Source organism: Barbus barbus (genome assembly GCF_936440315.1).
Source record: "Barbus barbus genome assembly, chromosome: 4".
Lineage (NCBI taxonomy): Eukaryota > Metazoa > Chordata > Actinopteri > Cypriniformes > Cyprinidae > Barbus > Barbus barbus.
In genome coordinates this window covers 42,635,401-42,647,900 of record NC_136732.1, presented here as the reverse complement: position 1 = coordinate 42,647,900, position 12,500 = coordinate 42,635,401, and the positions used below count along the sequence as shown (strand labels likewise).

The window sequence follows — 12,500 nt, the reverse complement described above, 5'->3', positions numbered from 1 at the left end:
TATCCTTACGTAACCTTCTACAAATTAGTGCAGATTGTACTTGAAAATGTGCAAAGTGGAAGTGTGGGGTGATGTGATTATAGTGGAGAGTGGTTAAGGCTCCGAATGGCCTGCGGGAAGAAGCTCCTCCTCATTCTCTCTGTGTTCGCCTTCATGCAGCGGAAGCGTCTCCCTGAACGCAGCAGAGAAAACAGTCCATTGTTGGGATGGCTGAGGTCCTTCACTATCTTCCTGGCCCTGGTCAGGCACCGCTTGCTGTAGATGTCCTGCAGGTCAGGGAGCTCAGTGTGAATGGTACGTTCCGCTGAACGCACCACCCTCTGGAGGGCTCGTCTGTCCTGCATAGTGCAGTTCCCGAACCAGGAAGTGATGCTGCCCGTCAGGACGCTCTCGATGGTGCAGGTGTAAAAAGTCTTAAGCACCCGAGAGGGAAGTCTAAAGTCCCTTAAGCGTCTCAGATGGTACAGACGCTGCCTGGCCTTCTTCACCAGGGTGCTGGTATGACAGGACCAAGTCAAGTCCTGCGTGATGTGAACACCCAGGTATCTGAAGCTGTCCACTCTCTCCACTGGAGTCCCGCTGATCGTGATCGGCTGGTATGACCGCTCCTGCTTCGTACTGAAGTCCACTATCAGCTCCTTAGTTTTGCTGATGTTCAGGTGTAGACTATTCACCTGGCACCAACTCTCCAGGTTCTTAATCTCCTGTATGTAGGCCGTCTCGTCGTTGTCTGAGATCAGGCCCAACACAACAGTGTCATCAGCAAACTTGATGATGGTGGTGGAGTTGGAAGTGGCCACACAGTCATAAGTGTACAGTGAGTACAGCAGGGGGCTCAGAACACAACCTTGAGGGGCTCCAGTGCTTAGGGTGATGGAGGATGAGGTGTGTTTACCCATCCGTACGGCTTGCTGTCTGTCCTTCAGGAAGCTGGAGATCCATTGGCACAAGTATGTGCTGAGACCAAGGACCTCCAACTTGGAGGTGAGTGTGGAGGGAATTATGGTGTTAAACGCTGAACTGTAGTCCACAAACAGCATTTTTACATAATTCCCTTTTCTGCAGTCCATGTGACTTGTTGTGGTGTGGAGGAGGTGTGAGATGGCATCCTCCGTGGAGCGGTTATGCCTGTATGCAAACTGTAGTGGATCCAGTGTGTCTGGTAGTGATGCAATGATGAAGTCTCTGACCAGTCTCTCAAAGCACTTCATCACCACTGATGTGAGGTCTACAGGGCGATAGTCGTTTAGGTAGGTGGGCTGGGGTTTCTTGGGGACAGGAACAATGGTGGACTGCTTAAAGCATGAGGGGACTATGGACTGTTCCAGGGAGAGGTTGAAGATCTCGGTGAACACCGGTGCTAGCTGGTCAGCGCAGGCCTTCAGAACCCGACCTGTGATGCCATCTGGTCCTGCTGCCTTCCTGATGTTCACTCTCCTGAATGCCCTCCTCACGTCATGCTCCGTGATGGTGAACACGTTGTCCTCACCGGCTTCCTCAGCGTGCATGCAGTTAGCACTGCTAGCGCCGCTAGCGTGATTTGCTGCAGCCTCGAAGCGAGCATAAAAAGTGTTCAGCTCGTCAGCCAGAGAAGCGTCCGCATTCCCCGATCTGGAGGGTGGTGTTTTATAGTCCGTGATGGTTCTAAGTCCCTGCCACAGACTCCTAGAGCCGCCATGTTGGAATTGCGACTCTAGTTTCCTCCCGTAGCGCTGCTTCGCCTCCTTCACCGATCTGCGCACGCTGTAAGATGCAGCCTTGTAATCATCCATGTTCCCGGTGATGAGCCCTGTGTTGTAGGCAGCGGAGCGGGATCTCAGGGCGTCGCGGATGGTTTTATCCACCCACGGCTTCTGGTTGGGAAACGTCCTGATGATGGTTTTCTGCACCGTATCATCCATTAGTTTCTCTATAAATCCCACGACCGCTTCCGTAAACAAGCTGACGTCATCAGAGCTGCGCCGGAACATGTCCCAGTCTGCGTCATCTAGCGCGTCCTGCAGAGCGGCCACCGATTGGTCCGTCCAGCGTTGGACCTCCCTCTGCACCGGGGCTTCCTGTTTCAGCCTCTGTTTGTAAACAGGCATGAGGAAGATGGCGGCGTGGTCCGATTTCCCAAATGGTGGTTGTGACTGTGCCTTGTAGCTGTTCTTGTATGGGGTGTAACAGTGATCTAATGTCCTTTCGCCCCTGGTGGGGCAGCTGATGTGCTGATGGAAGTTCGGCAGTGCACGCTTGAGGTTGGCACTGTTGAAATCTCCCAAAACAATGAATGCGGCGTCCCGGTGCTGTGTCTGGTGAAGGTGTAGTGTTTCATGTAAATCCCATATCGCAGTGTCCGTGTCCGCTTGAGGTGGAATATAAACGGCATTGACGATGACCGAGCTAAATTCCCGAGGGAGATAAAAAGGGCGACATTTGATGGTCAGAAGTTCAAGATTCGGTGTGCAGGAGCGTGAGAGGGGTACAATGCTCGCGCTGTCGCACCAGTGTTTGTTAACCATCAGACATACTCCACCTCCCCTAGTCTTCCCCGAGTCCAGCGTTCTGTCCATGTGGTAAACCGAGAAGAACTCGGCCAGCTGGATGGCGTGGTCTGGTACCGCTGGGTTCAGCCATGTCTCGGTGAAGCAGAGAAGGTTGCAGTCCCGAATGTCCCTCTGGAACTTGACTCTGAGGTCATCGAGTTTGTTATCCAGCGACTGGACATTGGCGAGCAGGACACTTGGTAAGGGAGCGCGGTGTGCGCGTGCCCTCAGCCTGTTCCTGACGCCGGCTCGTTTCCCTCGAGGACGCCGGTACGGGTCGCGTCCTTTGTTCCTCCTCAGGATCTCGCTTGGCCAGGATGGGTCCGGGTTCAGAAACGGCGAAAGGTTAGTGCATTGTGCACCAATAGAAATAAGAGTGGCCCTGTCGTATGTAAGAATGGCCATCTTACAAAAAGAAACCGGTGTTTATAGTTAACAATACGAAAAAATAACAAAAGAAGACAAAGTTTGGTCGGAGCAGTCGTGACGGCAGCCGATCTCACCGGCGCCATGTTTAGAACATTTTGCCTCTGTAAATATGTCTAATCCCTTATCTTATTTTATTTTTATTTCTAGTTTATATATACTTACATTAGTAATTCATTTTGTACTACATGCTAAATACTTTATTATTATTACAATTATTATTATTCTTTTTCTTTCTGTTAATACATATATGCACTATTTGTCAGAGAGAGAGAGAGGGGGGGGGGTGTTAAATTATGACTGATTTCTGGATGAACCACTGAATTACAGCAAAACAAGAAGACTGTAAACCGCTCCAAATGTGCTTTACACACTTTTCGTTCAGCCATCAAAGTGTGTGAGAAACAGACACAGTGTGTGTGTGTGTGTGTGTGTGTGAACGTGAGCTTGAGCACTATATGGGAGTGTCCTAAACATTCCCATCCGGATTTCAACACAAACACTTAACAATCAAGATGCATTTCAAAACGCTGTCTGATGTCCCTCACAAACTCTTACACACACACACACACACACACACACACACAGGAGGTGGATAACAGGAGGCACTGGAACACAGATCATGTCGGATTAAACACACGGTTGTTGTAGGACTTTGTTGTTCTTGCACAAAGACGTTATTGTGTGAACGTGTGTGTGTGTGTGTGTTCTCAGGTGAGGCTGTAACTGTCCTGCAGGTGAAATCTGGTTGAACAACATTTCTGAATTCTCTCTTCTTCTTGTATTTAGGGTGTGTGTCACACAGGGTGTGTGTTTGTTTCCTCACTCAGAGCAACACATTTCACAAAAAAACACAGCAAAGACTGAAAACAGCAGCAATAAACCAGGCGCTATTCCTCATTATTTGATGTGCTTGCTGAAGTGTTTGCTGTTATCTCTAGCCGAATAAAACAACTCACTTGATACGAACACATCAGGGAAAAGCAAAAGGGGAAAGGGAAGTGGTGTGTGGCCAAGTATGGTGACTCATACTCTGAATTTGTGTTCTGCATTTAACCCATCCAAGTGTACACTCAGTAGTGAACATACACCCGGAGCAGAGGGCAGCCAATGCTGTGGCGCCCGGGGAGCAGTTGGGGGTGCGGTGCCTTGCTCAAGGGTCTCACCTCAGTCGTGGTATTGAGGGTGGAGAGAGTGTTGGTTATTCACTCCCCCACCTACAATCCCTGCCGGACCTGAGACTCGAACCCACGACCTTCAGGTTACAAGTCCAACTCTCTATCCACGACTGCCACGACAGCACTGCTAAAGAACCAAACATCTTCACCAACTTTAATTTTGAGACAAATCTGAAGCGCATTTACAGCTCTTTTCCTCAACCAAACTGAGCTTCAGCATCGAGAGACTCTCATCAGAGTAATATCTGTCAAACTGTTTCTCAAAGAGACGCTAATGAAAGTCCAAACGTAATGAAGATCAGGCAAGTCAATCTGTCAGTGAACGGCATTCTGGGATGTGTTTGCAGGGCGTTTCACATCACTCTGACATTCTGGTGAAATCAAAAAAGATTTTAAAGTAACGTCAAATCCTTGAGTAAACCAGAATCTACTTCTCCGACTTTTTTCAAAAGTTTTCAATCCCATGATTTCCTATTTCTAATAAACAAGTCTTGTTTTCTAGTACAAATATCAACATTTTTAAATAGCGATACGAGGTGCATGTTGAGGTTCAAAATGACAGAAGATCTTATTTCCTGAGAAACTGATTTAAAAAAATCTTAACCCGCTGGTGATGTTCGCTCATTTTAGACAGAAAAAAATTATGTTGGGAAATTAAAAAAATCGCTACTTCATCAGAATGGTACGAAACTTGGTGGCTTTTATGGCAGTCGCTATAAAAAAAAGTGCACAGCAATGAAGCGGTGACAAAACTGAAGTAATTACATCTGAAAACAGTAAGAAAGGAATGCACAGCACTGAATATATATGACTATACAGCCATCTAACGCTTACATTAACTTATTGCTCAATTCAATGGATTTTAAATACTTTTGCTACATTTTTAACTTTAACTTAACTTAACTCCGTCCTTCGGATGAGACGTTAAACCAAGGTCCTGACTCTCTGTGGTCATAGAAAATCCCAGGATGTCCTTCGAAAAAGAGTAGGGGGGTGTAACCCCGGCATCCTGGCCAAATTGGCCCATTGGCCTCTGACCATCATGGCCTCCTAACCATCTCCATATCTACTGATTGGCTTCATCACTGTCTCCTCTCCACCTGTAGCTGGTGTGCGGTGGGCGTTCTGGCGCACTATGGCTGCCGTCGCATCATCCAGGTGGATGCTACACACTGGTGCTGGACGAGGAGACACCCCCCTTACTATGTAAAGCGCTTTGAGTGCCTAGAAAAGCGCTATATAAATGTAACGAATTATTATTATTATTAACATATATATATATATATATGTATATATATTTACATTTTAGGCAAAAATAGTCCATAATTTAAATTTGAACATTAGTAAGTAACATGAAATACACTCAAAATGCAAAATATGAAAGAAAAATTAATTTGGCCAAACTAAATTGATTCCAGGATTATATGTCCTCCGGTCAGTTGTGAACAACAGCAGAAACATCAACTTGTTCTGAACCCCACTGGCAGATACAGTATGTGTTCCTGTTGTAATCGTAAAATCACATCATTCAGATCCTTTTCTCAGAAAACTAGTGAAATATCTGTTGCATGTGGCCAGTCCAGTGATGTAATGAATCTCTTTCCCTCGTCTGGCATCCTTCAGCTGGAACGGATTGAAATCCCACCAATGATGAAGCGCCAACTCTGTGTGTGTGTGTGTGTGTGTGTGTTTGTTTGTTTTGACTACACTTGTTCTGGACCACATGTCCTCACTTCTGTTGTGAAACACTTTGAATGCTCCTCACTAGTTTAGATGATTTCGATGTAAATCTAGAGTTAAATATCATTGACCTGATAGAAAATCGATGGAAGTCTATGCAATGTTTGAGTGACGGTCTGTCAGAGGGTGTGGAGCATCTGTATTCACAAAGTGTTTACCCATGAATCACACTCACATTCGGAGTGTGTGTGTGTGTGTGTGTGTGTGTGTGAGAGCCAGCCATTGGTAGAGTTATCTTTCACAGAGCCGGCGGGAAAAGGGCTTGTCAGGACCTTCCCAAACACCACACCCTTACACAGACACACACTGCAGGAATGAGAGAGAGGGGTGGGGCGAGGGGCGGGGCTAGGGGCGGAGCTAGTCGAGAGCAGCTGCGCTGATAGCTCAGTGTGAAGATCTACAGTCGCACATAGATCACATCTGGAAGTGAGAAGCTGCTTTCGTCCAGTGATTAACCTTCTCTTACTCTGCAGGTAAGATCTGAAACTCTTCACATTGCTCGGGGGATTCAACAAACTGTTGGGTGTTAGTTTGTGCGAGTGTGTTTGTGTTGGGTTTCTATTTTCTTCTGTGTAAATATGAGAAATCCTGAGAAACGAGTGTGTCTGAAGGGGTTGAGAGGAGGGACGCTTCCTTCAGGGAGTGGCATTTCTGTGCAATGCTGAGACAAGTTTCAACCCATTGAGCTGAGAAAACACTGGATCTGCTCATTCATAGCTGCTACACACACACACACACACACACACACACACACACACACACACACACACACACTGGTTTCATGTGCTGTTGTTCAAACCTGTTTAACAAACCACAGCAAATAGCTGTCAATGCCAAGTGTTTATATTTCAGTCAAGTGACATTTACTTCTTTAAGGCTTTAGAAAATACAGATCATATCAAAGCAGCTTCTCGGTAATAAAGAGGACGGTCACACTTTATATTAGGTGGCCTTAACTGCTATGTACTTACATCAAAAAATAAGTACAGTGTACTTACTGAGCTCATATTGTATTGTAAAACACTTCTGCTATTGAGGTGGGATACGGGTAAGGTTAGGGACAGGTTAAGTGGTATGGGTAGGTTTAAGGGTGGGTCAACAGGTCAATGTAATTACAGAAATTAATCACAGATGTAATTACATAAGGGTATTATTAACAATATAAGTACAATGTAAGAACTTGTATGTGCACAATAAGTGCATTGTACCAAATGATTCATTTAAATGTAAGTACATACTAGTTAAGGCCACCTAATATAAACTGAGACCAAAAGGACAATAAAAGAACTGAAGCAAACTTCAGAAATGAAGTTAAACCCAAATTCTGTTGTAAAGCAGTTCTAACCAGACAATAAAGTATGTTTATTCAGATCACGCCAATTCAGTTCATATGTAAAGTTCATTAATCTGTTCAGTTGCACTTTATGAGCATAGATCTTAACTTAAATTGTGATAACCTTCGAATGCTTCGGAGCAGAGACTTACGGTTGGTCTCCTTTTAAAGAAGACACTTGGCAGATTATTGTAGAAGTGAGAAAATTAATAACAATTATAGCACAAAGAAGTTATGCATGTTTAAGTTTCTGAAAATATAAAATGTAAAAATTAAAATACTCATATTTTATCCAAAATATATATTTTACAAAATTTTGAACTCTAAAAAAAAAATCAAAACCAAAGATCTGAACGAGTGGTGTTCCAAATTTGAGGTTGATATCTCAAAAAATGAGCTTTGAGTGAGATTTTGTTTGGGTGTAGTACCCCATTATTAAGCATGTAAGGGCGGCTCCATTTCCATGTGTGTTTGGAGGGATCTGAAGCATGTTTTTCTCAATATTTCTGAAGTAGACATCACATTCAGAAGCATTAAGGGCAGTATGGCAGTATCTGATTTCAATTCAAGCTCTAAATAACATGCGGTGAGAACCCTGGACCTGCGTTATAGTTCATGCAGCATCCAAAAATAGAGAATCTTTTGTTATTCTTTATATTTAATTACACTTTTAGACCTTTCTATCTCAGAAAATAGAATGGGTGTTAACTTATGAACACTTGACCTGAGCTCTTTTTATTGATTTGTCATGATTTTATATGTGCATCAAAGTAAAGGTCAGAACTCGCTCTCTAACTCTGATGAGTACTCTTCTTGCATATTAATACATTACAGCTGATCTGTAAAATATTTCAAAAACTAGTCACCAAATATGAAAACTAGAGTGTTGAGGCTATTCAGCTCCAGTCAGTTCAGTTTTGCTTCAGTTCAGTGTCAGTTTTACACAATTCATTCTCAATCGAACTCTATTCAGCTCTACAGAGTATACTGTCATTGTTCAGATCAGTTCAGGTCAAGTTTCTGATAACGCTGTGTTTCTTCTCTCTGTCAGTCATGTTGGTGTTACTCGTTGCCATTTTTCTTCTCCACATCGCCTGCATCTGTCTACTGCTAGCCGCCACCATCCATAACGTGAGTGACATGCATCACAGCCAGGGGGCGGGGCCGGGGGCGGGGTCTCGCTCATGAATTATTCATTCATTCCTAATCAAACAGTTTCTTACCTCAGCTTGATCCAGGCAGGGATCCTCAGGCAAACACGTGATCACAGCAGATTAGGAACATGCGTCACTCTCAGGAATGGAGTCATGTCCGCATTTACTGCAGTGTTTGGAAACTGTGGGAGAATTCAACTTGAGCAAGCGTTACACAACAGGACAAAACAACACTTATACGACTGACCTTCACATTGAAAGATATTCATTGATAAAACATTATGGTTTAATATACTAAAATGTTATGTTATTATAGTTAGATACACTACGTCAGATGTTTTTGAACAGTAAGATTTTTAATGTTTAGAAGTCTCTTCTGCTCACCAAGCCGGCAGTTATTTGATCTAAACAGTGACATTCTGAAATATTATTACTATTTAATACAGCTGTTTTCTATGTGAATATGTGTTAATCTGTAATGTATTCCTGTGATCTGCAGCTGTATTATCAGCATCATTACTCCAGTCTTCAGTGTCACATGATCTTCAGAAATCATTATAATATACTGATTTATTCTGATAAAAACATTTATTATTGTTATTATGTTTAAAACAGCTGAGCAGAATTTTTTGAGGTTTCTTTTATGAATAGAAAGTTCAGAAGAACAGCATTTATCTGAAATGGAAATCTTTTGTAACGCCTTTATCATCTTTTGATCAATTTAAAGCATCCTTGCTAAATAAAAGTTGTAATTTCTATAATCCCCCCCCCACCTAAAAGAAGTATATGATAGCAGAAGTTCATTTAGAGCTGAGCTAGTGAACTGTATGTTTGCTGATATAGTTGTGTGTGTGTGTGTGTGTGTGTGTGTAGGCCTGGTGGATGACCGACACTATGTCCACTGATATCTGGTCTCGCTGGACTCTGGTTAACGGAAACTGGAACTACACTGAGATTCCTGCTCACTATCCTGCAGGTCAGAACTCATGCGTTTTAATCAGTTAATCTATCAATAATCATCAACAGTCACATTTAACCAGTTGTGTCAATCTCACAGGTCTGAAATCTCATTCTCATTTCTAAAGTCAAATGTGTTACAGCTGGCTGCCATTTCAGGATGTTTCCTAATCTGCAAAGCATTTAGTATTAAGTTTTCTGTGTTTTCAGATTATCTGCAGGCGGTCCAGGCCAGCTCTGTGCTCGCGTGCATCTTCTGCATCCTGGGCCTGTTCGTGTTCGTCGCTCAGCTCTACACACTACCTAAAGGAAAACGCTTCCTGTTCACTGGAGTCTTCCAGCTGCTGGCCTGTACGAGTAACACACACACACACACACACTCTCTCTCTCTCTCACACACACACACACACAAACACTCTCTCTCTCACACACACACACACACACACATATATATATATATATATATATATATATATATATATACATACACACACACACACACACATATATATACACACACACACACACACACACACACACACATATATATATACACACACACACACACACATATATATATACACACACACACACACACACACACACACACATATATATACACACACACACACACACACACACATATATATACACACACACACACACACACACATATATATATACACACACACACACACACATATATATACACACACACACACACACACATATATATATATATATACACACACACATATATATATATATATACACACACACACACACTACACTACACTACCTGTCAAAAGTTTCTGCACAGTAAGATTTTAATGTTTTTGATGAAGTCTCTTCTGCTCACCAAGCCTGCATTTATTTGATCCAAAATACAGCAAAAGCAGTAATATTGTGAAATATTTTTACTGTTTAAAATAACTGTTTTCTATGTGAATATGTGTTAAACTGTAATGTATTTCTGTGATCTGCAGCTGTATTTTCATTGTCTTCAGTGTCACATGATCTTCAGAAATCATATAGAAATATGGAATATATTCCAATAGAACACAGTTATTTTAAATAGAATATTTAACGCTATTACTCCTTTTGCTGTGCTTTGGATCAAATAAATGCAGGCTTGGTGAGCAGAAGAGACCTCTGTAAAACAGTTTGACTCTGGAAGTGTGTGAAGCTCATGTCTGGAGTGTGTGTGTGTGCTTCTCAGGGCTGTGCATCATGATCGCGGCCTCCATCTACACAGACATCTTCCATAAACAGGACTCGGGCTGGTATGGAGCCTCCTTCATCCTGGCCTGGATCTCCGTCTGCCTCACCTTCATCTCCTGCATCGCCTACTTCGTCCTGCGCAAGAAGACGGCGTGAAGAACACACACACCAGCAGATGTTTAAACACTCAAGCTGTTGATCATCCTCTGATCTCAGAACTGCTCAGGTCGGCCTCCAGTGTCTCAAAGCATCTGTAGATCAACATATCTTATCCATTATATACAGCTGAATGTAATCCTAGTGTCTAAATCTGTCGTTGTTTTGTTGTAAATGTAAAGTTGTTCCGGGCTGTGAGGCCCATCGAGCGCTGTTACGGGTGATCCTTCCATTAGACTCCCTGAATACTTGTTTCTGTTCAAAGGTTTATCACGTGTCCTGAACTCATGACCTGAAACACCCAACAGTGGATTTGGCCAATTTACCCATATTAGTGTTGGTCACTGCCAAATATTATTACCGTCATGACATGAAATAATAATTTGATTATTACGATGCTGCTTTTTTTTTTAATTAAATCACTTCACAACACATAAGACCCAATATTTAGAGACATTTTCACTGATGATGTGCACTGAGTTGGTCATGATCCTTTGTTTTAGTGATCAAGTCAAGATTTTGTTTTTAAATAATAAATAAATAAGACATATGTTGAACATTTTGATTTCTTTAACGGTCTCACTATTCCTTCAATCTGCTAAAGAAACTGGTATTCAAACAGCTTTCTATTACAATAAAACGTGTTTCTGAATTAAAAATCTCAATATATGTATAAAAAAGAAAAAGAATCATGATTTGTAGCATGTTTTATTAACTTTATTAAAGTTAAGGTTTAAAACTTGAATCAATTTAAAGTGATCATCATGTAGAGTTTTAGGACAAAAGCACTAGCAGTCATTAAAATATTAACAGGAAAATATATATAAAAAAAACAGTCTATTGCTCTGACAGAAAATACACAAAACGAAGTGGAGCTTCTGAAGAGTTCAAAGGGCAAAGCAGTCGTAACATCACAAGATAAAAACACTGCAATACATTTATATTTCCACAAAGACTTGGCGTTACGATAGAGTTTGGACATCTGAACTGAAGCCACACGTGCTTTAAAGGGGTCATCGGATGCCCATTTTACACAAGTTTATATGAATCTTTAGGGTCTTCATGAAAAGTCTATAACATACTTTCGTTAACATTTATAAATGGTAAAAACACTTTCTTTACCCTGTCAAAATCAGCTCTGTTTTCAGCACGCTGTTCTAGTCCACGTTGCTTTAAATGCTAATGAGCTCTGCTGACTCCGCCCCTCTCTTCCGTGGAGTGACGAGCATACTAAACTTCAGCCGCGAAACTGGCTAACTGGCACATTATTAGGAAAGGCGATTTGCAAAGATTCATAAAAAACCCTTATACTCACTTCTTCTGTAGATAATGATTTACGCGAACATAGATGCATTTATATAGATCGGCGCATTCCCTTCAAAATTAAAGTAATATTAATAGTAATATTGTGCAGCGCAAATCCATGAATGAATGTTGCGAAGTGAAGTAAACTTCAATGGATTTCCCCTGCTCCAGGGAGCAATGGACACTGTGTAGGGACCATGTCAATCGGAACACAGTTCATGCACAGAGCTCACTTCTAACGAGCTGATTATCTGAATCAGTGTTAACTAAGAGAGACATGCAAAATATGCAGAGCGGGGGGGGCGCGAGGACTGTAATTGAGAACCGCTGGCTTAATCGGAGACATCTTGTCTTCCCCTGCACTGGAGGCGGACAGCTCTCAGTTCACTCAGGGCGGGGCTAAGGTCAGACGTCTTGTCAATCAACTATCGTGGGAGGGGCCTGTACAGAACTACGTCATTCTGACAGGAATCTCAGAACAGCCTGATTTGAGGAAGGGGAT

General features: G+C 42.5%; 2 protein-coding genes across 2 annotated transcripts in view; one reads left to right on the top strand and one right to left on the bottom strand.

Annotated features, from left to right (window-relative positions):
• Positions 1-6,045: 6,045 nt before the first annotated feature.
• LOC306864039 (peripheral myelin protein 22-like) lies at positions 6,046-11,436 on the top strand. Its single transcript, XM_079407729.1, has 5 exons — positions 6,046-6,345; positions 8,257-8,336; positions 9,233-9,335; positions 9,527-9,667; positions 10,536-11,436. The coding sequence occupies exons 2-5, from the start codon at positions 8,259-8,261 to the stop codon at positions 10,691-10,693; spliced, it is 480 nt and encodes a 159-aa protein (XP_079263855.1). The 5' UTR covers positions 6,046-6,345; positions 8,257-8,258; the 3' UTR covers positions 10,694-11,436.
• LOC306863652 (germ cell-specific gene 1-like protein) overlaps positions 11,392-12,500 on the bottom strand; it is a 10,415-nt gene continuing 9,306 nt past the window's right edge. Inside the window, exon 5 of the mRNA XM_079407147.1 lies at positions 11,392-12,500. This exon is cut by the window's right edge and continues 668 nt beyond it. The gene's annotated coding sequence lies outside the window, so the exon portion shown is untranslated.

Excerpts from the sequence above, each read along its gene's own strand:
- LOC306864039 (XM_079407729.1), top strand. The coding sequence starts at position 8,259 with ATGTTGGTGTTACTCGTTGCCATTTTTCTTCTCCACATCGCCTGCATC. Across the intron at positions 8,337-9,232 it reads TAGCCGCCACCATCCATAAC|GCCTGGTGGATGACCGACAC; the intron begins GTGAGTGACATG and ends GTGTGTGTGTAG. Across the intron at positions 9,336-9,526 it reads TCCTGCTCACTATCCTGCAG|ATTATCTGCAGGCGGTCCAG; the intron begins GTCAGAACTCAT and ends CTGTGTTTTCAG.